Source organism: Podarcis pityusensis (assembly GCF_964106645.2).
Source record: "Podarcis pityusensis genome assembly, chromosome: 16".
Classification (NCBI taxonomy): Eukaryota; Metazoa; Chordata; class Lepidosauria; order Squamata; family Lacertidae; genus Podarcis; species Podarcis pityusensis.
This window is the reverse complement of record NC_138041.1, coordinates 30420366-30447104: the sequence shown is the minus strand read 5'-3', so window position 1 is coordinate 30447104 and position 26739 is coordinate 30420366. Positions and strand designations below refer to the sequence as shown.

At 46.3% G+C, this 26739-nt stretch overlaps 1 protein-coding gene and 1 long non-coding RNA gene across 2 annotated transcripts; one reads left to right on the top strand and one right to left on the bottom strand.

Moving 5' to 3' along the window:
• Positions 1–240: 240 nt before the first annotated feature.
• Positions 241–26730, bottom strand: COMT (catechol-O-methyltransferase). The gene is made up of 5 exons (XM_080985285.1): positions 26529–26730; positions 8279–8567; positions 5487–5680; positions 1654–1785; positions 241–453 (listed from the first exon to the last, which is right to left on the bottom strand). Exons 2-5 carry the CDS (start codon positions 8565–8567, stop codon positions 274–276), a joined length of 795 nt encoding a protein of 264 aa, XP_080841411.1. The 5' UTR covers positions 26529–26730; the 3' UTR covers positions 241–273.
• On the top strand, positions 21058–23463 carry LOC308465444. Its single transcript, XR_013980445.1, has 3 exons — positions 21058–22144; positions 22240–22441; positions 23278–23463. It is a non-coding gene; the product is annotated as an uncharacterized lncRNA (long non-coding RNA).
• Positions 26731–26739: the final 9 nt, after the last annotated feature.

Here is a 26739-nt window from a genome sequence, read left to right as displayed (position 1 = left end):
TCCTGCTAGGGTCTACTCTGGGTATACCCACTGAAATCAATGAACCTAGGTTGGCCATGTTCATTCATTTCAGTGGGTCTCAGTTGACCATAACAGAAGCTCCCTTGTTCTCCTGCTGACTTGCCTTCTTTGCAACTTCTTCTACTGTGACAAATTCGCTTTAGCCACAAGCCCAAAACTACAGAAAGCTAACGCCGACCCACAGACAGGACTACGGTGTGTGCTCACACATACAAGCAGTGGCTTGACACTAAGGTTTTAATACTCTCACTCTCATCCCATGTAAACGGCCTTTTCCATTGCGTCCTCCACTTTCATGTACTCCAGGTGAGAGGGGTAGTTAGTGCAGTCAAAGCTTTTGTGGCTACGGATGTACTTGATGAAATCTGGAGCCCCCGGGTAGACGATGTTGTCCGCCAGAAGGATGGAGCCCTTCCTTAGGTAGCCACATTCCTGAGAAAAGAGACAGGAGATAGACGATTAGCTCTCTCTTGAGAGTGGTCCTACCACTCTAAGGGAGGTCTTTACTTCAGTTTGAAGAATCCCAGAAGTTCTTCAAGGAGATGTTCGGAAGATCTACCACATAAAAACGAGATTCCAAGGAGTCTCTTGGACTTCCCTCCTCCCCTTTGTGGGTCCTATTGTTAATCATTTCCTCCCGCATCTTTTATTATACTAACCCAAATCTTTTACCTCTCCATTGTGTCCAAAATTCACCATTAAACTACAAGCGATATTCCAATCCTACTAATGATTTTAACTGTTTGCAATGGTCTTTAAGATAAGTTATAAATTTCCCTCATTCCTTATTAAGATTTTGGTCTTCCTGACTTCTGATTCTTTCCATCATTTCTGCCATTTCGGCATAATCCATCAACTTAATCTGCCATTCTTCGCTGGGAGGGGCTTCATCTTCTTTCCATCTCTTATCTAATATGGTTGGAAGTGGAAATGTGGAAGTTTGGAAGTGGGCTGGGCAAGTTTGTTTTGTTTCTACACTGGCTTGAACTGTACTTTTTGCATTACTTCCATTTGTTGTTCGCTTTATGGCTTGAATGGGAGACCTGGCCAGACTTCTGTTGCCTCTAACTTCTGTGTTTTCTAGGCATTCTGTGATGATACCACCTTCCCTTGGCTGGGTGCAGGCAGGACCCCATTTTGTGGACCCCATTTTTAGCTCCGTCAGTTTTACTGTTCTCCCACACCCTCCACCCCTGGTGTCTTCCTAAAATCTTGCTCTGCCCTTTACACCTGCTTCAAACTCTTTCACTGTTTTCATCCCCGTAGAAACCAATGAAAAACAAAGGTAATTTTCATTTGGAACTCGTTCATTTGAATTCCCATTTGTTTTCATAGCTAAAACAAATGGGACTCCTTAAAAAATGAATGCAAGGCCCCTAGCTAGCAAGCTGATAGCTTCTCCCTCTCAAAGGATGCAAGGCAGTCTAACTCAGCCCTCCCCAAGCTGGTGACGTCCAGATGTTTTTGACTCCAGGTGCTCTGAACTTCCATCGCCTTTGGTCTTTCGGAAGACCAAAATGAAAGACAAAATCTAGCAGGCTCTAGGCCGCATGAGAGTTCAGACCACTGCGTGTGGTCCACACCAGGAATATGGAATCTCTTAATTTCCAGAGAGGCATCGCTCCAACTTACTTCGAGGAGGATGGTGTCGGGACAGTATCTTTCTTTCCAGTGGTCCAGAAAGACAAAATCGACCTTGTCCACCTGATATTTTTCCCTCAGCTGTGGGATGATGTCCTGAGAATGGCCCTCGATGATTGTGATCTGAAAGCAAAGAAGAGCTGTGTTACAGAGAGGTTCGGCGTCAGTACCCGCCTTGCTTGGGCAGTTTTTGGGGTCTCAGTGCACTTGGGTGGGGGGCATTGCTGACGTCTCTTCTGGAGCCCCCTTTAATCCCTCCTCCCTAACCTGGTACTGTGAGCAGCATCTAGTGGCTGGGTCCAGCGGCCATTTTAAATTTTCCACAGTGCCCCTAGGCCATGCTTCCTCAAACTAGGCCCTCCAGATGTTTTGAGGCTACAGTTCCCATCATCCCTGACCACTGGCCCTGCTAGCTAGGGATCATGGGGGTTGTAGGCCAAAAACATCTGGAGGGCTGAGTTTGAGGAAGCCTGCCCTAGGCAGTGTCTCTCTGGGCAATATGAGACATCAAAAGGGCAGCTAAAAAGGTAAAGGGGCCCCTGACCATTAGGTCCAGTCATGGCCGACTCTGGGGTTGCGGCGCTCATCTCGCTTTATTGGCCGAGGGAGCCGACGTACAGCTTCTGGGTCATGTGGCCAGCATGACTAAGCTGTTTCTGGCGAACCAGAGCAGCGCACGGAAACGCCGTTTACCTTCCCGCCGGAGCGGTACCTATTTATCTACTTGCACCTTGACGTGCTTTCGAACTGCTAGGTTGGCAGGAGCAGGGACCGAGCAACGGGAGCTCACCCCGTCATGGGGATTTGAACCGCCGACCTTCTGATCGGCAAGCCCTAGGCTCTGTGGTTTAACCCACAGCGCCACCCACGTCCCGCAAAAAGGGCAGCTAGTGCGAGTTAAAATGGTGCCGCTGTCTCTCGCCAACGCCAGGTAAGCCCGCCAGGTCCCACCAACAGAAGAGGAGGCTCACAAGAAGGCACTTTGCCCCAGGCCCCAGAGCCAGCCCTGGATACAGAACCAAGATTGTATGCTATGGATAGACTGCCTAATGCTCTCCCTAAGGCTGACTCACCTGGGGCCTCCTTTTATCTATTTTTAGACACCAAGCAAAAACTCTTCTTTTAGCTCATAACTGGAAGGGTTTTGAGCACTTGTGGTTGTTTTTAGAGGGGTCGGTTATGAAAGACCTGCCTTTTATTGGCATACTTTTTAAACACTTCAGTGGCTCGTTTGAGTCACTTGTCAGCAAAGCAACTAAGAAATTATTACAATAATAGCAATAGTATGCTCTTCGTTTGAAGAGTTTCAAGTACTTGTGGTTGATTTGCATAGACTAACCATTTTAGTGGCTTGTTTGAGTCGCTTTCGGAAGTAAATCAACTAATAAATTAATAATGATGAGGATGATGGTATGCTTTAGACGTTGAAAGCAGGAGGGCCATGGTTCCCAACGTGGGTGGTCCACAGCTGAAAATTAAACTAAATCATTTTAATTGGACCTTGAATAAATGTGCAATTGATTGCTACTGTTTTGAATCTTACTGTGCTATTATCTTCCACAGCGGATTGTGCAAACCGCTGTTCTGAAGAATGCTTTTTATGGGGATCAACAACAACAACAACAATTTATTACTTATACCCCCCCCCCCCCAATCTGGCCAGGCCTCCCCAGCCACTCTGGGTGGCTTCCAACAGGATATTAAAAACACAATTAAACATCAGACATTAAAAACTTCCCTAAAAGGGCTGCCTTCAGATGTCTTCTAAAAGTCAGATAGTTGCTTATTTCCTTGACATCTGAGGGGAGGGCGTTCCACAGGGTGGGTGCCACTACCGAGAAGGCCCTCGCTTCTCACAGTGAGGGAACTGCCAGAAGGCCCTTGGAGCTGGACCTCAGTGTCCAGGCAGAACGAGGGGGTGGAGACGCTCCTTCAGGGGGCATTGGGGATGAGTTTATGAAGCCAAAGGAAAGTGGCCTGAAAAAGTTTGGAAACCACTGCAGTAGAGGCTGGTTTACTAGGGGGGCACTGCCCTCAACCAGCCCCCAGGCACCTGCCTCCTTATTTACAACAAATCCAAGAGGCCTGTCAGCTTCTTCCTCCTTCGTCTCAGTGTTACCCCTTGCAGAACTCAGCAGGGACAAAACTAGAATTGGTTGGCTCTGTCATTGCCTGCAGCGCCACCTACTGTTGGTCTCCCTGCCTTCTGCCCTATCAGTCCCATTGCGCACCAGCCACCAAAGCAGTTGAATTGCCCTGCTGTAAACAACAAAAAATGCTTCGGTCAAATATGACTTGGGGGGTCACTTGGGTTTTGTGTGCGCATAATAAGCTGGCTTGGTTATTTCTTCCCCAAACGTTTTCTCTCTGTGTAGTTATAAAGTAGATGACCTTTGCTCCTGTTCAAGGGAATGTTAACACTTCTGCCAGTGGCAAGGGAAGTCTCTGGTGGGAACTAGTGATTCGCTTGGCTTATGATCCGGGAAAGTTTATGAGGCTGCAATTGTTTCTTCTGTAAGGGCAAAATAATAAAGAGCAAGGCCTTTCCCAACGACTCAGCTCAGTCAAGGGTCACTCAGGGCCAAACTACCCCCCAGTCAAACCCAGATCTGCCCCAATCATCTGCAGGAATGGGGAACCTGTGGCTCTTCAGAAGCGGTGGACTACAACTCCCATCAGCCCTGGCCAGCATGGCCAATGGCCAGGAACGATGGGAGCCGTAGTCCACCAAAGATCTGGAGAGCTACAGTTTCACCATCCTTGATCACAAAACAGAGTGTGCGCTCCATTTCATCAGCAAAACGGATATGTAGTCTAAGATAGGGTTACCAGGTGTCCCCAGTTCCTGGAGATTTGCAAATCTGTCCCCAGACAAATTCTGTCCCCAGAATGTCCCCAGATTTGCAAATCTGTCCTCGGGAAACGTGGCAGCCTCAGCAGCCCGGAGCCAGCCTGGTAGTGCAGTTGGCTCTGGCTGGCTTCAGGAGCTGCTCACTGCCATGGCACCTGCCATATTTCCTGCACCAAAGCAGCGAGCAGCTCCTGAAGCCAGCCAGAGCCAACTGCACTACCAGGCTGGCCTCTCCTGGGCAACGGCCACCTGCCCGTGACTCCCGAGCCTCCCCTGATCTGTCAAAACAAAGGGGGAAGGAGGAAGGAGATCAGGGAGGGCTCGGGAGTCACGGGTGGGTGGTGCGCCGTTGCCCAGTTTTTAAAAAAACTCTGGGCATTTATGTTTCACAGGGTGCGAAAGAAGGGCTTTGCACCTTTATACAATATGCATGTGTGCTTGGGACCAGGATCTTTTGCCTCAACATCCCCACTACTGACTCCCTGTTGCTACTCAGCTTCACACAAAAAAAAAGTGTCCCCAGATTCATTGGGAAAAAAATCTGGTAACCATAGTGCAGAAATCGTGCTTTAAATGTGTGTCCGATATGTTTCAAATGTATAGTTTGCATCTTCCCTTTCCTACCTCATTCTGGCCTGGCATCCACCCACATCCTTAGGCAGGGCTACCAGGACTGAGGAAAGATGCCCTGATTTCCAATCCAATGAGCACTGGGCCTGACATTTTAATTTCCAGCAGCACGGCTGGTGTGGAGGTCTGCCATCTAAATTTCCCACAATGCCCCAGAGCGTTGCCACCTATCAGAGATGCTGTGGGAGCGTTGGGAAGGACTTGGACCAGATGATCTTTGATGGTCCCCCTCCCAACTCCACAATTCAACGGAATTAAAAACAACGACTCTCTCAGAGAGCCGCGACCACCATCCATTTGCTGCTGACAAACATTTCGGAGCTCTCTGTGTGCCGGATAGTACCTTCTCGCTGAGTCCAGCAATTTCGATGATCTCTCTGGCAATGGAGGCAAACTCAGGGTTGAATTCGATGGTAAGAAGACGGGCGTTTGGTTTCAAAAGGCGAGCGATCCTGATGGCCGAGTAGCCTACGTACGTTCCAAATTCCAAAGCGATGGTAGGATCCGCCTCTTCGACGACCTTATCTAGGATCACACCTGGAAAAGGAGGGTGTTGACTTTAGCAGGGCTCGATTAATAGGCCTGGAGACCTGATTAGTTGACAGAAGAGCCCAAAAAACTGCATTTTTTTCTTTTTTCTAAATTACAGTAGAGGTGTCTGAGACAGGGTACCTGGGAGCAAGATCATATGTATAGATTTACCACTGAATAGCTATTGAGAATTTGGGACATGGTATACCCAGTGAAATTGACTAAGACAGTGAGAGACTGAGAGAGGGGGGAAACAGGCAGTGCTTCTGTTTGAAAATGGAGGCACTGGGATGAGAAACGGACAGGACAATGTACAACTTTAGGCTTTATTAACAAGTGTTTAATATTGTTTAAGAACAGAATGCATTGGAGTTTTTGTTGTCGGTTGTTATATCTGTTTCATTTGTCTGAGTTTGACTTGTTGATGTTTAGAACAGAAATGCCATATCCTAAAATTTTTAGGCTACATTCTGATTGAAATTTTCAATCTGCGATGACCATAGCTCGAGACTGAATTGTGCACATCTTACCAGGAGGCAAGGCAGGTAATACAGAACTGTTCTGGGTACTGAGAGGGAGAATATTTTCATTGCCATGAGTCAAATCCTGACATGTATCCTCACCTCTTGAAAGGGCTATTTAGGGATGCATGCAGTTGGTAGGTGGGGCCAAAGTCACTCCTCCCCCTCTCTGTCTTTCCCATCACAACCCTCCATTTATATCCCCTATCAGTCCCATTCATTAACAAAAACCCCATCCATTCACATAAATATACACTGCATTCCTTCATCCCCTGCATCACCAGCTTCTTTTATCCATGCCCAGGAGCACTGCTATGTACTCAAAATGAACTGGGGCTCCCCTTCCCCTGTAAATGGTAAAAGGACCCCTGACCGTTAGGTCCAGTCGCGGACAACTCTGGGGTTGCGGCGCTCATCTCGCTTTATTGGCCGAGCGAGCCGGCGTACAGCTTCCGGGTCATGTGGCCAGCATGACTAAGCCACTTCTGGCAAACCAGAGCAGCGCACGGAAACACCGTTTACCTTCCCGCCAGAGGGGTACCTATTTATCTACTTGCACTTTGACGTGCATTCGAACTGCTAGGTTGGCAGGAGCAGGGACTGAGCAACAGGAGCTCACCCCGTTGCGGGGATTCGAACCGCCGACCTTCTGATCGGCAAGTCCTAGGCTCTGTGGTTTAGACCACAGCGCCACCCGCGTCCCACCAGCACCAAAATGCAGCAGGCTGCCAATGGGAAAATGAAGAGATTGGTCTTTTCTCCACCAGGTTTCTCAATGGCCAACATGGAATTGTAAGGATGTGCCTGAATGGAATTCCTGGCCGGCTGTGGCTACCAGGCACGTTGTTAAATGCAAGGCTGTCCGGAGGCAGGCTGCCTCCACTGGCGGAAGCAGAAGTCCTGAAGGCCAGTTGCTGGGAATCACAAGGAAGGCTAGTCTCTCTATGGTACGCCTCTCCTGGTATGCCCCACGGAGGACCTTAAGGTCCATAAACAGCAACACCCTAGTGGTCCCGGGCCCTAAGGAAGTTAGATTAGCCTCAACCAGAGCCAGGGCCTTCTCAACACTGGCTCCGGCCTGGTGGAACGCTCTGTCTCATGAGACCAGGGCCCTGCGGGATCTGATTTCTTTCCACAGAGCTTGTAAGACAGAGTTGTTCCACCTGGCCTTTGATTCCCTCCCCCTTTCTTTTTCCTTTCTCCTCCTGTGAAGAGGCTGCATCCTAATGTTTTAATGTTGTATTTTAATCTTGTTTTTTAAATTGTATTTTAATCAACTTGTTTTTATTATTGGTTGTTACCCGCCCTGAGCCCGGCCTTGGCTGGGGAGGGCGGGGTATAAATAAATATTATTATTATTATTATTATTATTATTATTATTATTATTAGTGTTGTTCTGCTGGCTCCTTCCCATGAGACTCTGGATGGCTATTGATGCTGGACTAGACGGGCCCTTGGCCTGATCCAGCAAGGCTTTCTTTATATTCTAAAGAGAAGCCATCTCCACATCTCTTGGTGGTGACCAAAGACCAACTTTAAAGGAGCTCCAGCCCATTGGCAAAGAGCGAACCGACAGCAGATCACACCGCTCAAAGTTGGAGTTGACTCTTTTTAAGCAAAAGCACAATCATCCCTTGGCTGAGTGTCAGGACTAAGGAGCACAGCAGCTCATCTCTGGGAGGTCTTACGCATCAGTTGCCAAGACTGAAAGTCTCCATCTCCCCACAGCCCTCCTCTCCAGGGCTTCTCCCAAGCAATCAGAGACTGTGTATACATGAAGCCAACCTCTCCTCCACTCTTTTCACACCGCTGGGAGACCAGGGAGAAGGGAGCTTGCACCGCAGCAGGAGGGAGAGACCCTTGTGACTCTGCACCACAGACTCTGCATCCCAGCTCACTAAGCCCTGTTACCTCTTCGTCCTTTGACACCGCCTATTCCCAGTCTTCTCCCTCTTCTCACATTGACCACTCATTGTCACCCCACCAACACTCCCCGGGCTCCGAGCCTCCTTCCTTTGGGGGTTCCCCAGCTGGTTCCTCCCACCCTTCCTCTGCATCCAACTCGTCCATGACACCCGTTTACCTTTCTCATCGCCCACGTTCATGGCCCACTCTTTCTGGGAGCAGTAGTTGTCGATGCAGTCCAAGACGCTCTCGGGATCCCCTTTGACGGCATTGTAGGACACAGAGTTCAAGATCCGCTGCTCTTTGCTCTGATCCATGACAAAGTTGGTGATTTTCTCTAGCACAATTTCATTCCAGAACATAGTAGCATGGATGTTGTTTCTGAGGAGGATCACCAGCGCCACCATAAACAGGAGGGAGCCGACACCGACAGATACCAGGATGGTCAATATCCATCCTTCCAGCATCTGGAAACAAGAAAGACATAGGTAGGCAAGCAGTTAGGGATGGGGAAGAAATCCATTTCAGAACACATTGAAAGCTGGATTTATCACATGTGCGCTCTCCGAAACAACATGTGAACCAAAACATTGCATCCTTCAAAATTTGCACTCATCTGAATTTTGCAGTGCTGACTAAACAATGATTGCAAAAGATACATATATTACATATATGTAATATATGTAATAATACATATATGTAATATATGTAATATATGTAATAATACATATATGTAATATATGTATACATATATTAAGGTATGCATAAAAATGAGGATATTAGTGAAAACGACATACAAAAAATGCATACTAGGGAAACAGTCTATTAGGAGAAAGTGCTGATGAATTTTCACGATGACGTTTGCTGTTTTTTTTTATTAAAAAAACGACAATTGCTGCAAAATGCAGATAACTGAATTTAAGACCGGAGTGAGAAACTGAGCTAATCGGGGCCGACAGTTCCTGCAAACACTTATGATCACCATGTGACTTGCACTGGAAAGATAATCCCCCACAATCTACAACCAGGCAATGGTCCGAGGACCTTATTACCCTTGCATTATAAATGTCTATTTCATGTGGATATGTCTCAAGGTGGCGGGCGTATTTCAGCTTGTATGTTTAAGCTGAGACGGGTGTATTGACGGCCCCTGGCCTCGCTAATGTGAGCTGGTGCGCTAAACTTGGTATAATATTTTTTTTTTTAAGATGGAACATTTATTTTATTGAAAGATTAATACATCAGTCAATGAGCTCTCCAGGCAAGGTACATCATAAAACCGCAGATAAAACCACAGCTAAAATCCACAAGACGCATTAAAACCAACTATACAAAATGTTATCATGAAAACACAGATTAAAAAATACTAAACATTTTTAAAAGGTCTCAGCAAAGCTGCTAAGGCAAAGAGGCGCAAACCACCACTTTTGTCCCCACCTAAGTTTATTATTATTGTTGTTGTTGAATTCAAATTCAAATCTTTATTACGGTCGTAGACCAGGATAAGTAGGATGGGGTACAATCATTTAAAAACTGTAAAACATTTTGGAAAGCTAAAAAGTACAGTGGTGCCTCGCAAGACGAAATTAATTCGTTCCGCAAGTTTTTTCTTCTTGCGAGTTTTTCGTCTTGCGATGCACGGTTTCCCATAGGAATGCATTGAAAATCAATTAATGCGTTCCTAAGGAAACCGCCTTCAGACCAGGTCCGGGGACAGTCTGTCCCCCGACCTCTTCTGAAGGCTGGGGGGGGGGAAACAAGGGCTTTTCTTCCCACCCCCAGCATTTTAAAAAACCCCGGGACAGCGGAGGACTTCTCCGCTGTCCGGGGCGATCTTAAAATGCTGGCGGGCGGCATTTTAAAATCGCCCGGGACAGCGGAGGACTTCTCCGCTGTCCGGGGCGATGTAAAAGCCCCTGGGAAGGCAGGCAGGGGGGGACAAAGACTTTTGCCCCCCGCCCGCCTTCAGAAGAGGTCCTGGACCTCTTCTGAAGGCGGGCGGGGGGCGAAAGTCTTTGGCCCCCCCGCCTGCCTTCAAAAGCCGTCCGGGAAGGTAGGCAGGGGGGAGCAAAGACTTTCGCCCCCCGCCCGCCTTCAGAAGAGGTCCTGGACCTCTTCTGAAGGCGGGCGGGGGGCGAAAGTCTTTGACCCCCGTCTGCCTTCAAAAGCTCTCCCGGGAAGGCAGGCAGGGGGGAGCAAAGACTTTCGCCCCCCGCCCGCCTTCAGAAGAGGTCCTGGACCTCTTCTGAAGGCGGGCGGGGGGCGAAAGTCTTTGCCCCCGTCTGCCTTCAAAAGCTCTCCCGGGAAGGCAGGCAGGGGGGAGCAAAGACTTTCGCCCCCCCGCCCGCCTTCAGAAGAGGTCCTGGACCTCTTCTGAAGGCGGGCGGGGGGCGAAAGTCTTTGCCCACCCCCGCCTGTCTTCAAAAGCCGTCCGGGACAGCGGAGAAAGGCGCTGCCTTTCTCCGCTCTCCCGGGAAGGCAGGCAGGGGGGAGCAAAGACTTTCGCCCCCCGCCCGCCTTCAGAAGAGGTCCTGGACCTCTTCTGAAGGCGGGCGGGGGGCGAAAGTCTTTGCTCCCCCCCCGCCTGCCTTCAAAAGCCGTCCGCAATAGCGGGAAGCTCTTCCCTGCTATCCCGGACTGCTTTTAAAATGCTGGCGGTGGGGAGCAAAGCCTTTCGGCCCCCGTCGGCCTTCCTGGACCTCTTCTGAAGGCCGGAGGGGGGGAAAGGCTTTGCTCCCCACCACCAGCATTTAAAAGAGGTCCCCGGAGATTTCCCTATGGGCTTTCGTCTTGCGAAGCAAGCCCATAGGGAAATTCGTCTTGCGAAGCGCCTCCAAAACAGAAAACCCTTTCGTCTTGCGGGTTTTCCGTCTTGCGAGGCATTCGTCTTGCGGGGTACCACTGTATTGAAACAGAAGGTATATATAAAAGTCTATAAGAATCTAATTAAACGGGTGTGGAAGAGCATAAAGGGTTAGTATATTAAAAACTATGGCTATCAATTTACAGAGCACTCCGATACGAGTTTTCATCCAATCTGGTTTGTGACACAGGTGGTTGCTGTTGTTATTCTGCAAGCCCTCCAAAAAAGGATGATTCCGAAATGGCTAGCATTCCCTCACATTTTCTTATTTAAAGAAAGTTCAGGAGGAGAGCCTCTAGTACAGTCCAGCTATCGAAGACAAAGAGAAGTGAACCCAGGCATGAAAGGTCCACTCTATCATAGGCAAGGTTTTGTAACTAGCTAGTCATCTAATGAGACTGAGCCTACTGCTTCTATGACAGGCATAGGCAAACTCGGCTCTCCAACTGTTTTGGGACTACAACTCCCATCATCCTTAGCTAACAGGACCACTGGTCAGGGATGATGGGAATTGTAGTCCCAAAACAGCTGGCGGGCCAAGTTTGCCTTTGCCTGTTCCATGAAACCTAAGCCAAGATTCTATGTGTGCCTATTTTAGCTATTTTACAGAGCAATCCTACCAGGTATGGTTGAATCTACCACTTTCGGTTTTCCATTCCCATACTCAGAAAAGGCCTTTATCATGATGATGATAATAATCATCATCCTCATCTATTCAATTTATATACCACCCTTTATCAAAAGATTCCAGGGTGGAAAAATTTTAAATCTATTTAAGAGACCATTGCAAGCAGATGAAAACATTAGCAGGATTTTAATCTCACTTGTAATGTAACAAATACTATGGACAATATGGATTGATATAAAATATAGAACAGAATAATATGCGGTTGTGAATGCTGACAATAGGACCCACGAAGGGGGTGGGGGGAAGTCTTGAGATTCAGAGTATTTGGATTGTTATAATTCTATATTTGTAAAATCCAATAAAAATGATTTCATAAAAACAAAAAACAAAAGATCCCAGGGTGGTGTGCAACGTTAGGAGGACATTACAAAACATCAATGATAAAAATGTAATAAAGACATGGTAAAAAGCATACTGACTGACAGCCTAATAGTAAAATAATCATAATAATATCAGTCCTCCCCCCACACTTTCACAGGCCATAGATTATTTAACAGCCATAAGCCTGGGTTAAGAGGAATGTTTTTTGCATGGTGTCTAAAGACATGTAAGGATGGCGCCAAGCAAGTCTCTCCAGGGAAAGCATTCCACAGTCGGAATGGACAATTTTACATCTGCTTAGATGTGACATGATTCGTGGTGCACCAGCGAGGAAGGACCACAATTTCACTACCTAAGCTAACAGGCGAGTCATAATCTCAGGTGAATGATCGGACACAGGCTGCAAAAACGGCGAAAAGGTGTCACCAAATGATGCCACTGTAACGGCAGTAGAAGCGATGAACATGGTCTCTGCACAAATTGCTGAGCTGCATGCCGACTTGGCAGCAAAGCTGTAAAACTTTGGAGGACGAAAATTGCACCTTTGCTACCTGAGTGTCAGGCTTCAGTGAATCCTATCCCTCCCACAGTGGCAGCCAAGGAGCAGATAAAATAAGAAGAGTTCTTACCGATTATTTATTCAGTATTCACACAGAGAGACAATCTCCGCTAAATAATGGTGGTGTTCTGAATAAGTCGCATCGGCGCCATCTCTCCTAATTCTACGTCATCCCTGCGATGCCTAAGCTGAGCTTTCTGCCTCTGAGCTTTCTGTTCTACTACTCTCAATGCTCACCTGGTCCTGGGAGGGGGGGGTCAGGAATGCTTTCTAAAGACACTGTCAGCTGTCTCTCCCTTGGTTCTTCTTCCTGCTGCTCTTCTCCCAATATTTCCCAGCTTCTCCCCTCTGCAGCCTCTGAACTGTGCCCTTCGGCAAACCACTGTTCTAAATCTATGCTGTCTGTTTCTTCTCTGGGAAGTGTAGGAGAAGGGGGGTCTCCACCATTCCTCCTCAGTCCCCTGACACTGAGTGGTTGATGGCTGAAGACCTAGAGGTAAGTGCCTGACATTCGGACAGGATTCAATGCTCAGTGATGAATCCAAGAGACATACAGTCGTACCTGAAGGAACGTCTCCATCCCCTCATTCTGCCTGGACACTGAGGTCCAGCACCGAGGGCCTTCTGGCGGTTCCCTCACTGTGAGAAGCCAAGTTACAGGGAACCAGGCAGAGGGCCTTTTCGGTAGTGGCGCCCTCCCTGTGAAACGCCCTCCCACCAGATGTCAAAGAGAACAACAACTACCAGACTTTTAGAAGACATCTAAAGGCAGCCCTGTTTAGGGAAGTTTTTAATGTTTGATGTAGTACAGTATTTAAAAAAAAAAATTGGAAGCCGCCCAGGGTGGCTGGGGAAGCCCAGCCAGATGGGTGGGGTATAAATAATAAATTATTATTATTATACCTCTAGTTACGGATCCCTCTGGATATGGAATCTTCGGGTTATGGCCACGGCAAACCCAGAAGTGTATACTTCTGGGTTTCGCTGCGCATGCATGTGCAGAAACACTCAATCACGCCACGTGTGTGCGCAGAAGCATGCCTCTTTTTACGTAATTTTCGGGGTGCAAATGGACCCCCAGAACAAATTAAGTTCGTATCCGGAGGGTCCACTGTACAGGTAAAACCAGAGGACCAGAGAAATTGGGGACACCACCACCACGTTCAATTTTAAGACCTGAAGGTGGCCAATGGAGACCTTGTTGGGTTTTTTTACTTAACTGGCAGAGTGAGATTATCCCGCAGGTAGAGATTGCTCGTATAGACCCGGAAACAGTTTCTACCCAAATGCGATTTTGGGTACCCAAACGCAGTGTATGGGAGCATATTGTATTTAAAAATGGGGTATCAGAGTTTTTAGGGGGGCAACCAGGTTGGGATAGCTGGGATAGCAGGCTTGTAGTTTTGAATGTTTTATGTAGATTTTTCAATTTTGTCGTTCTGTATGGGACAATGACAATAAAGATTATCGTATCGTAAAAGAGCTCACAGAAGCCTGGGGGCCTGTTCGTAAGAAAAACTCCCTGCCGCAGGATATTATCATTGGCTTTGCTAGTTTGGAACCAGGGACTGTCTCCTCGCAAAGCTCTGCCATGGAGTTACTGTTTGGTCCTTCCCCCAATGCTGGCACCACACAGGGCTGGCATCTTGCTTAAACAGGCAGCGGCTACACCTGCCCTGATAGCTTACTCTCTCCAGTCGGTTTTGCTGGGGAAGCAAGTGGGAGAGATGTCCCTCCTCCTCCCTTTAAACTTCTTATCATTATGCAGGACGCAGATTGAAGTCAGAAAATAATTACGTTGCCATGGAGACCCCCTCCGCTCACAGTGCAGTTGGTCTTTGTTCACCCATCTACTTATCTTGGCTGCGCGAGGAGCGTTATCCCTTTCAAAGTCTTGCAAACGGCCTCTTTTTCTCCTCCACAAAACTTTGTCATGCATTTTCTTTGCCTTGCAAAGGCTGGAACTTCAAACTGCCCTTTTATATTGCTTTGTTTTGCTTTTTGTGCACAGGAGCAATTCGTAGAAAACTGCAACCGTAAGCGAAAGCAGGCCAGGCTCAGGTTCAAATTCTGATCGGGGGAAATATAATAAATATGAACCTCTAAGTCTAATGCATTTCCAACAGAGTTCTTCCACAAGGCAGCCTTGAACAACACAAGGTGTATCCGGATCTCTTCATACGGTTGCAAAGTAATTCAGAATTATCTTGAGACAAGGTGAGGAGGCCACAGGTACAGAGGAAGCTGCCTACACCAAATCAGACCCACTCGGCCATCTAACTCAGTGTTGCCGACACAGACTGGCAACAACTTGCTCAAGGTTTCAGGCAGAAGCAGTTCCAAACCCTACCTGCAGATGCTGGGGACCAGACCTGGGACCTTATTCTTGTAAGACAGACGCTCTACCTGAGCACCAGCCCTTCCGAGAGGAAAAGGTCAGGACTGAAAAGTGGAAGAACTCCATTTCCACATAGGAAGCTATGGAGTCAGACCATCGATGCATCTAGCTCACAGCGTTAGAAACTGAGATATGAAAGACAGGAGCTAAATGGCACCTCAAACTTTGGTTATGGGAGCAACAACAGGGTGTCTAGGTGCACTTTTTTATAAGAATACAAAGCTGAAAATGAATAAACTGCAGCTGAAATACTATGTTCATTTTTCGCATGGTCTAGTCCTTCCCCTGCCGACCCTGCTAATATTCTTAAGAGGGTCTCTTCTCCAGTCTTCAGAGACTAGTTGGACCGGGGAGGCAGAAAAAGGTCCTCCTTTCCTTCCAGCTGAAATCTTAAGCGCAGTACTGCACCCAGAGCTCAGAAACTGCTCACACTAATGAAATTCCTTGTTGCAAAATGAGCTATGACAATGGGAGTTTCAAACATTGTTAGCTCAGTATAGTCTACTGGCAGCCGTTCTCCAGGGTTTCAGGCAAGGGACTCTCCCAGCCCTACCTGGAGATGATGGGGATTGAACCTGGGACCTTCTGCATGCTAAGCAGGTGCCCTACCAATGAGCTATGGCCTTTCCCCTTCCTGCACTTTCACCGTGTGATACGTATTTGTTCTTCTTTTCTCCTTGCTTCCTTTCTTGCTTCTTCTCAGTGCCAAAATAGAGAAGATGCCACACTTCCTTCTGTTTCCAGCTTTCGAGTTGTGAGTGCTTGTGTAGTCCAAGCATTGGCACCCAGATATAAGAGGGAAACAGTAGCAGGTTTGCAGGAACCCCAAGGTATGTAGAAGGAAGCACAAATACACACACAAAGAGATCGTGTGTGTGTGTGTGTGTGTGTGTGTGTAAGAAGCCCCCAGAATGTTCAATGAGGACTGGATCTGTTTTATAGCCACTGTGCACCTTAAGTGCTACCGTGAATGTATGCTTTGTCAATAAATAATAAAACTACCAACCATTTGCCCTCCTTGTGCTCCAGACAGCTGGGTGCATCCCACATGCACAAATGTGACAATGTCCTGTAGCACACAGCCTGATGTTTCATATGTACACAGGGGTGTGCCTTACACGAAACCAGACCTTCTCCTCCAACGTGCTCTACTGGGATTGCTTCTGATCCCAGTGGGGTTTGCCAGCAATACAGCGCGGCCATCATGAGTTAGCAAGATGGGGTTGTAGCCAACGAAGTTTCACTCCGGCCAGACCCAATTCAATGACCCTACATTAATTTCAGTGGATCTATGCTGAGTACGAGTAGCACTGGATACAGCTCCTGTTCAGCTCACTTTCTTTCCCCTGTGTACCGCTCTTGCTGTTTTGTGCTGCCAGATTAATCTGTTTGTTGTTGTTTTGGTTGAAGCACTGGCAGCTGGTGCCACGAAAGACAACTAGAGCAAGCCAGCACCTTCACCTTCCTTCCTTATCCCCAGGGTGCACACAGCAGGGGCAGAGGAAGGACCTTGCTGTTGCAACTGTTGCTCCACAACATGCAGAAAACGAGGGATCATTTTGCTGCCAGCGGGTTTATGCAGGTGGTTGTTGTTGTTGATGATGATGATTAATTAATTAATTAATTTATTTATTCCCTGCCCATCTGGCTGGGTCTCCCCAGCCACTCTGGGCGGCTTCCACCAGAATATTAAAATACAATGATTCATCAAATATTAAAAGCTTCCCTGATCCATTGCCATTGCCACCACAGACGAGAGGCGATGGCCAAAGCAACAGGGAGACCAGCAGGCCAAGGGATCTGGAGCTGGTTGTGAACTAAGGCTGCGGAGGTGTTGATGCAAAGTTCATGACATTCAGCACCACTGCAGCTGAGCCAGAGATGCAAGTTGTTTCAGCACCAGCTTGGAACAACTGCCGGAACTTTTATCTTCTGGACCATACAATGGCTATGCTCTACTTCTGCAGTCGAAGGTAGCAGTACTAGTTGCTGGAAATCACAGATGGGGAGAGTGCTCTTGTGCGCAGGCATTTGGGCAGCCACTGTGAGAACAGGATGAAGGTCTAGATGGGCCATTGGCTTGATCCAGCAGGCTCTTCTTACATTCAAGGTCAAGATTAAAAATTTATCCCCCAAGTGCTACATCTGGCCATGCAAAGGATGAGCATCTTTTAATGCAGTCATTAGCTTCTTCTGGGCAGTAGGTTTTCAAGCTGTGGGGGAAGCTGCTCATATCTTTCTTGATCTTCCAAGGTATCTGGTTTATTCACAGGAGTCTTGTGGCAGAGCTAACTCCATGGGGTACGGGGGACAAGGTGACAGTGGCTCCACAGTGGCTCCTAAGGTGTGGAGCCATCTCCTTCCCAGGGTGGAGGTTGTAAGAGGATACTGGAATTGGGTATTCCTAGTCTAGAGCCTAGACAATTCGTGCATCTTGCTGATTAATCATTCAGCAAGTTTCACAGCAATTGTAGTTAATTGCAGGAGGGTTAATCATGTGGCTGACACAGCTCCTCACACCAGCAGAGGACAATAAGATCTGGGTTGAAGATTAAGCCCAAGTGGATTTGACCCACCAACAATTGGTGATGAATTGGGAAAAGATAATTACTTTCCGCTCGCCTGAACTCAAGTCTGAAAATCAAACTTGGCAGCTTCACACTGGAGTTTTCTTTTGAAAAGTTATTGTTGTTGAGAAGTGGCAACTTTCAAGTCAGTTAAAAGAGTGTCCAGGGAGACTAAAATATTCCCCGCTGGTTTCTATGCGTGACAATTTTTTAAATAAAAAATGTCTCTTTTATTCTCTTGCATAGAAACAGTCTCCGTTTAGCCTCTGGGAATGGCAGGGAGCCAACATGGTGTGCAGAGGCTGACAATCTTTTTGCTCCTTGTCCCCCGGACAGAAGGGGTATGTGTGTGCGCGCATGGACACATGTGCAATATGTGCACCTCAAAACTCCTGAAGGCGCAGTAAAACTGTTCTACTTTGCCAAAAACTAAATTCACAACGCACAGATAATTTCAGGAGCTCGCAGAAAACCTGGCATAATCATGCCATTTCTGGTAACATGTCTCACAACAACTCCGTGGGGAATTTAAAATTATGTCCTGAATAATGGAATTATGCCCGTGAAGCAGTTGGCTTGGACGAAGAGACTGTGTTTTGCTCCTTCTTTCTACTTTACTGCTGCCAGTCAGTACAGCAATAGTGAGCTGGATACCCCAATGGTCTGACTTGGGGAAGAAGCACCTCCTTATGTTCCCAATATTGTCTCAGCCATGTGCTGAGGCCATCCGGGGTCTTATACAGGCTGGCCCAGCCTCTTTGAGCAGTTGGCTTGTGTGATAGGAATTTTGAGGTCTTGATATATGGTAATGTTCATAAGTGTACCAACCAAGCACATACGTAGATCAGCACAGGAAGACCGACCCGGAACCATTTTGATTCCCAAACTGACCAAATGTTTTCCCTGCAAGGAGGGAGTGGGGGTCAGGGAGCCTTCCCCTTGTCTCAGGAATTGAGTAATCAGCATTTTAGTGGGTGACAGACTATCAGGAAAGACAATCAGAAAAGGCAATCAGATAACTTGGCAAACAGGAAAAACAACATTCAAATTTCTGTTTTAGACCGCCTTTTCTGTGATGTACGTATGAAGTATCTGGGGGTAGTCTTGATCTACAGGGTGGCAGTTTCAAAAGTCTTTATAAGGCCTTGCGCGCCATTGTTCTGGGTTCCTCCTCCTTTCCTGCGTGTGAGGGGAGCACCCTGTTGCAACAGATCAATAAAGATCAAGCTTACTAGCTGCTTTGCTTCTCAATATTCTCTGGTTGGCCTCTGTTATTTTCTCCTACCAATAGGGAACCTACGTAAGGACTCTGTATGGGCTCTTGGATACCCCATAAGGGAAAAGGGCAGATTTTGTTTACAACACTTGCTGGCCTAAAGGGTCCTCGATCAATTCTGTTGGCACCAACATCCACACTATGGAGTGGATGAGGATCCCACTAGGGGTCCATCCTCAGAGACTGAAGAAGGCAGGAAAACTACGTCCTCAGGCAGGACAGCCCGGTTACTAAGGGGCAAACAGCAAGGGAGCACTATTGCCAAACAAGTTCTGCTCGTGGCTTCCTGGAGCCATCTGATCTGCCGGTGGTCAAACAGGATGCTGGACTCAATGGGTCCCCAATACAGGGCATTTCTCTATTGCACCCACCCCCATTAAAATGGGGCGTTTCCCGACGGGTCTATGGCGTGTGGAAGAGTTGTAGCTTGGTGCACAGACTTTCACATACAGGTTCGGTCCATGAACCTTCAGCTTGGGCTGGGAAAGGCTTCCGTTTGAAACCTCAAAGAGCCGGTATTATAGGCCAAGACATTAATAGACAAGACGTCAAACTGTTCTTACATGCAACAACAGCGGCAAGAGTATTGTTAGCCCAGAAATGGAAGCAGAAAGAAGAAAGATGAAAGAAGAATGGCAGACGAAATTAATGGACTATGCAGAATTGGACAAAATGACAGGAAGGATTTGAAACCTGCGGGACCAGAGATTTACAGAAGATTGGAAGAAGTATATAAATTATTTGAAGAGCAGCTATAATCAACAAATTACATTAGTAGGACTACAAGAAGTTTTGTAAAGAGGAATATACGAAGTGTTACAAAGTAGAAAAAGATAGAGATATTGGCTATGAGTTTGAAATGTAATAGGGAAAATAAGAAATGCATACTAAGAGATTAGATTGGAAAATTTTCAGACAGGACTGATGGAAGTCAAAAAAATTGAATAAGATGTAAAAGTATGTTTAATTACTGCTGAAAATGACATGTTAAAAAACTAATAAAAATGTGTGTGTGTGTGTGTGTGTGTGTGTATAAACTTCAAAGAGCCACTGCAAATTGGCATAGACAAGGGATAGAGAACAAAATGCCCTCCATGTTCCCACCATGTTCCCTCCATGTTGGCTGGAGCTGAGTTCAACAACATCTGCCCTTCTATAATGTGTTGGGGAGGGGGGTTATTGGGTTGTTCTTGTTCTATTTTGATGATGTTTTTTATGTTTTCACAGTGTAATTTTATCTTGTGAACAGCCCTGAGACCTGTGGGTATAGGGCAGTATACAAATTTTAATCATCACCATCATCATCACCATAGAATCATAGAATTGTAAAGTTGGAGGATCATCTAGTCCAAGCCCCTGCAATCCAGAAATATGCAGCTGTCCCATACGGGGATTGAACCTGCAAACTTATCAGCACCATGCTCTAAACAACTGAGCTCTCCAGGGATAATCTGGAAGGCAACATGTCGGCTATCCCAGGCTGTATGTAGTAGGAATGCTCTTGAGATTTTCTGCCTCAGGTGTCAATATAGCTTTGCCCGTCCCTGTGGAGCGGGTGGCGCCATGGTCTAAACCACTGAGCCTCTTGGGCTTGCCGATCGGAAGGTCGGCAGTTCGAATCCGTGTGACGGTGGTGAGCTCCCGTTTCTCTGTCCCAGCTTCTGCCAACCTAGCAGTTTGAAAGCACACCAGTGCAAGTAGATAAATAGATACCGCTGCGGCAGGAAGGTAAACGGCGTTTCTGTGTGCTCTGGTTTCCGTCACAGTGTCCCGTTGTGCCTGAAGCGGTTTAGTTCTGCTGGCCACGTGGCCCAGAAAGCTGTCTGTGAACAAATGCCGGCTCCCTCGGCCTGAAAGCGAGATGAGTGCCACACCCCATTGTCCCCTTTAACTGGATTTAACTGTCCAGGGGTCTTTTACCTTTACCTTTACCTTTACCTGTTGCCTGTCCCTGTATTTTTCAAGCCACTGATCATTTATCTCTAGGACCGAACGGTAACAATACTACATCCAGTTGCAGCATTAGTTTTCAAATTCCTTCCAGGGGCATGATTAGCTTCTCAAGGTTTATTACAGGGTTTTGAGATTTGTGCAGCGGAATTCAGACACACAAGAGTTTACAATTCAATCTAGATGTTATTAGCTCACTCTGGCCAAAGGAGTGCTTAGGAAATCCAGTCCACTTTTCCACAAAAATGAGCTCTCCATCAGCCTGGTGGTGCTGATGGTAGCCGACGCAAACTTTAATGGCACAGTGCCTGGGGGAGAGCAGTCCTGATCTCATTGCAGAGGTGTTACCACTAATAACCGGAGTCCTCCCCAGCAAGGGTGTAATGATACTTTGCAATTTACACAGTGGGTTTATTTTCCAAAATGGCAAAGCAAAATTAATTAGCTCTTTCAGCAAGTTGCTATAGCCAAAGGCCATTGTAAAACTGACGTGTACAAATTAAAACTCTCCTTCTCTCTCTGTCCAGAAATGATACGACGAAAAATACAGCAGTCTAGAAATTGTAGTCAAAAGAACAGGCCCAGTTCTTCGTCCTAGAAATTCATTTACCTGTGGTGGTTGTTTTTGTGATCAATTCAGTATTAATCACGATGGGTTTCAAAAGATGTTGAGAAGTAAAGTTTTCATGCATTTTTTGTTTGTTTGTTTGTTGGCCAGCAAATGTTATGACACAAAAATAAGGGATGAAATAGATTTGATGTGGGAGATAAAGGACCGGGGTGAAGGGGTGGGGAGAGGATGAAACAGAGGGAAAGTTTGTTGATGGAAAGGCAAAAAAAGGGGGCCGAGATGGTCCTATTACAGATCTTCTGCATCACATCTACCTTCTCCCTCCATTAGTCACAAGAAGCTGCCTTAGTCAGATCTTTGTGTCACCCAGCACAGTACTGTCCACCCCGACAATCAGACTGAAGTTTCTCCCAGACTTTCCTGTGAGCCTGAACTATGTGGCTGTTCCCTGAATAAAGCTATAGATACCCCTTGCCTGAGAATCTACACAAGCCACTTGTCCCAGATTAACTCAGAGCATTTATTGTTATTTATTTACACCCTGCCCATCTGACTGGGTTCTCCAGCCACTCTGTGTGGCTTCCAAAAAACTATAAAACCACAGTAAAACATCAAACAATAAAAAATTTCCCAATACAGGACTGCCTTCCAATGTCTTCTAAAAGTCAGATAGTTGTTTATTCCTTGACATCTGATGGGAGGGCGTTCCACAGGGCGGGTGCCACCACCGAGAAGGCCCTCTGCCTGGTTCCCTGTAACCTCACTTCTCGCAGTGAGGGAACCGCCAGAAGGCCCTTGGAAATGGACCTCGGTGTCCAGGCTGAATGATGGGGACAGAGATGCTCCTTCAGGTATACAGAGCCAAAGCCTTTTAGGGCTTTGAAGGTCAGCACCAATAATGTGAAGTGCGCTCTACAATGTATAATGCTGTGTATTTCAGTTTTAGAACTGGATCAAGGCCAAGTGATACTGATTAGCCCAAATTGAACCAAAGGCTTCATGGGCTGGTTCAGACTAGTTCTCCCAAGTCTGACACTCTTAACAACAGAGCCCTCATGCTTTTGTGGATGGTGAAACTGATTTTTCGGAAGATATGGTCACCAGACATATATTCACAGAAAATCTGTAGAGGAGAGGGTGGTGCTCAGGTATGCGTAAAATCCCTTACACTCTCATTTTCCTGGCTAAAGGATCTGAAGCAGCTGGAGTTCTGTTTGTCTAGTGGATATTTTAATTCTACCTACAACACGTGCCCAGCATGTGTCACACGAGCAATTTCACTGTTAAGATTATGTTGCTGTGGCAATTTCCATTAAAACAGGAGACGGGTTGTTAGGGAATATTAAGGAATATTCTTACCTTCAAAAAAGGTTTCTTTGGTCATGAAACAAAATTAATATTTTTTTCTCTGCCGACTAAGAAAACCGACTTTGCTCTAAATTTCAGCAACTATGAGGAATAAGTTTTCTCTTCAATATCGTGGATTTTAAATACCAATCCCCCCCCCCCCCATATGGAGAACTTCATCATAGTCAATGTGAAACCAGCAGTGCAACTTATTCATGTCATCTCAGAAGTTCATTAAACCAGGTACACGTGGGAATAGGATTGTGGCATAAATTGTTTTCTTTGCCCATTTACCAAATTTTATAATTTAAAACTTCATTACAATGAAAACAGAAATGAGTACATTAAAAAAGCAAAAACATAGTGTTCCGATTTCATTTTTGGCTTTTAAAAATCCCACTTATTTAGAAGCTGCAGGAACTGTTTTTTGTTTTTTTAAGGAAGTTAATATTCCCTTCTCTGAAGATGTCTAAAATTGGCCACACAGCATGTTTCAGAAAGTGAAGACCGCATCTCACAAAGAAAGATTGAATGTGTTGAGATTGTTTTGTTGGGAGGCGATGTGACAGCTATCTTCAAAAACCTAAAAAGCTGTGAGTCACATAGATGATGGAGCAAATGTGTTTTTTCGTTCCAGAAGATAAGCCCTGAATAAATGGGCTCAAATGACAAAATTTTGAATCAATATTAGAAGTACTTCCTGGTGATGTAACAGCAGAACAAGACTGCTTTGGAAGGTGGCAAGCTCTTCCTCACGAGAGGTTTCTAAGGATTTGTTTATTTAACAAAGTTTATATACCGCTTGGTTGTAATAAAACCTCTGTGTGGTATGCAAGAAATATTAAAATCATAAATAAAAACATTTAAAGATAATTAAAATTAACAATAAAAAACAGTATATGTAAACATGGATAGGCTTGCCCAAACCAAAATGTTTTCAGACAGTACAACAAAGTGTCAGCCGGCAGGGAGTTCCAAAGCATACTAAAAGATTGATTCCTTGCAAGTACGGCATGAGAAGGTAACAGAGCCCAGATGGAAGTGGTTGAGTGAGAACATATGGGGCGAGGTGATCCTGCAGGCAAACCGGTCTCAGGCTGTTGAGGGCTTTATGCACCAATAGTAGCACCTTGAACTTTGGGCTGGCAACAAGGCTGTTTACAAGGCTGACAACTGCCCTGTGGTCCTCGGTTGAAGGGCGGTATATAAAGTTAATAAGTAAGTAAGTAAGTCAGCAACCACAGCAGATATCTGAGCCAGGCTGCTGAATGATGACAGGGTCGACCAGGAAGTGCAGGCCAGAGGGCCACCCTACCGTAGAGTAGGTCTCCTGCATTAGGGTTTATAGGAATATGCTAGATCAGGGGTAGGCAACCTAAGGCCCGGGGGCCGGATGCAGCCCAATCGCCTTCTCAATCCGGCCTGCGGACGGTCCAGGAATCAGCATGTTTTTACATGAGTAGAATGTGTCCTTTTATTTAAAATGCATCTCTGGGTTATTTGTGGGGCATAGGAATTCGTTCATTTTATTTTTTTTTCCAAAATATAGTCCGGCCCCCCACATGGTCTGAGGGACAGTGGACCGGCCCACAGCTGAAAAAGGTTGCTGACCCCTGTGCTAGATGTATTCACAGGGCCTTGCTAACACGGACCTTCTCGGTGGTGGCTCCCCATTTGCAGAATGCTCTCCCTATGAAGCATGCCTAGTCCCATCACTATCTGTTTTTAGGCACCAAGCAAAGGCACCTGGGCTTCTGGACCATAATTTCCTGCTTTTTTAAATAGTGGGTCGGCTTTTTGGTACATATTAGCATGTTAGGCTTTTAAAAACTCTCTTGCTTTTACTCACTTTTAATGCTGCTTTGAGTTCATCTTGCAAAAAAAAAAAAAAAGGAACTACCAAATATTAATAATAATTATGAATAATATATTTAAGCTAAAGCAAATGACCCTAAACATCACAAATGCATTTCAACGGCCGAGAACAAATGCAATGTTTGGGGCTGAGTATGGGGATTCAAGTAACCTGAGTACTCAAAGCACCCTGTCTCTTCATAATCGCATCCCTTCCGCTAGGCACCGACGTACCAAAGAAGTTCAAAATGAAACAGTCGTGAAAGAGACAGCCAGAGGGTTGGATCCAGACCATCAGCACAATCTTAGGTGCGCTGACTTAAAAATTAAATTCCACTAAGGGGTGTCTGCCAAGGGAACCAGGGAGATTATCATATCCTGAGCTGGTTGCACTTAGCTCCCATTGAAATCAAGGCCCACCTGACTTATCCCCTAGTCTTCAATGAGATTCAACTGCCGCTCAGCCTGGATCTCAGAACCAGATACGCAAATTACCGTATAAACGCCACTTCATTTGCAAACTCCCTTTCGATTTTTTCGCTTCTTCAGAATCTCAGGGTGGGAGTGGGGATTTGCTTTGGAATTCTAGGCAAATTGGCGTTATCTCTAGCTAAGTGCCACTCAAGAGTAGATCCGCTGAAATTAGGGGTCCTAAGTTAGTCGTGCCCGTTGATTTCAATGGGTTTGTGACAAGTAGAGTTTAGTTGGCTACAGCGCCCCCGTTTCTGAACTTATTGATAAATTAAATGGCTCAAAAAGGAATGTCTTTAGAAATGGTTTCTGAAACAGCAGAACCCAGCAATCTTACAATTCCACGTATGGACAGGAGTCAGCAAGATGGTGCTAAGCAACCACTCAAAATCTGTTGCTGCATAAGAAATGTTGCTTTCTCCCCTGAATAGCTATTTTACAGACATTTGCTGTGTTGCTTTTTTGCAGTGGCGGGGGCAGGGGAGGTCTAAAGGTAAATATTTTCTTACTGCTCTTGTTTAACAGCTTGGCCCCCAGCAGAAGGTTGTCTGAGGCCAGACGGCAGCTGGACCGACAAAAATCTTACAGGCCCCAGAGACGACAGCGGTGTTCTGGCATTCAGGCAATGGAGTGGTATAACGGACAGCATCAACTGCTCGTGTCAGACTAGCATTTATAAACTTGCAAAAGGAACACCCGATAAGACGGCAATAAAATAAAACACACTGAACAAAAGCAGCATTTTTGCACCTCAGCGATTCAACACCAACACTAAGCGGGTCTGGAAGGTTTACAGCGCAAATCAAGCCATCTGTTTTCCAAAAACAAACCAATAGCATTTGGGCAGGCAAATGAATTTTGATAGTATAGTCATTGCTACTTCCCAGTAAGCAAGCACAGAGGCAGACAGGAGCATGGAAATGAAGAAATCAGCTTTTAAAAATGGGTTCAGGGGTTGGGATGGGGGATAGAAAAGTTGTTCTCACAAGCAAGGAAACAAACAACCACTTTCTTCAAAATCAGGTTCCCCTGTTGGGAATACAAGTGGCAACCCGAATTGATTGCCTGCTTTTCCATTTCAGAGAAAGGGAGAGGGAGAAAGATTATAACAGAAGCTCTTTAAGGTGAAACTCAATCCAGGAGTTAACATAACTTGGCAGCCGACTCTATTTAAAGTATCAGCCAACCCGCCACTTCTGCTGTTCTGTCATTTCTTGAACAAAATCCTTTCTGTACACATACTATAGGCTCCACTGCAGGTAGTTATCCAGCTCTTACGCTTTCAGTTAAAACAACAACATCAACAACACAAAGCTATCTTGTTTCACCCCTTTGAAGTGCCACTGTTCCACACTGGGTGCATTAAAAATAAAACGTTCTTTTCCCCGCACAGATTAGCTTCACGAAAGCTCGTGCAAGCGAGAAGCAAAGTGGAATTAAGAGACAAGGAAGGCTCCCCTCCGTCCCTCAAATTTCTCCTCCATCCTGGCTCCTTAAATCATGGCATTAAAACGCAACAAAGATAGAGGTCTGCAGAAAAACAGGAAAAATATAAACGGGTACCTTTCCGACAAGGATGGGGGCAGTTTGCAGTGATCTTTCTCTGTGTTGGAGGGATGTGGATCTTACAGAGATCTTGGAGGCTGCAGTATTCTCTTTGGTCACAATTGATCACATTACGACAAGAGCTTAGGGATTCCGAGAGCAAGAGCTTCTTCTAAAAGGGGCAGCGTCCTCCCTTCTCGTCCTCCTTCCCTGCTGCTCCCAAACCTCA

Excerpts from the sequence above, each read along its gene's own strand:
- COMT (XM_080985285.1), bottom strand. The coding sequence starts at position 8,567 with ATGCTGGAAGGATGGATATTGACCATCCTGGTATCTGTCGGTGTCGGC. Across the intron at positions 5,681-8,278 it reads GAACGTGGGCGATGAGAAAG|GTGTGATCCTAGATAAGGTC; the intron begins GTAAACGGGTGT and ends CTCCTTTTCCAG. Across the intron at positions 454-1,653 it reads CCGACACCATCCTCCTCGAA|GAATGTGGCTACCTAAGGAA; the intron begins GTAAGTTGGAGC and ends CTCTTTTCTCAG.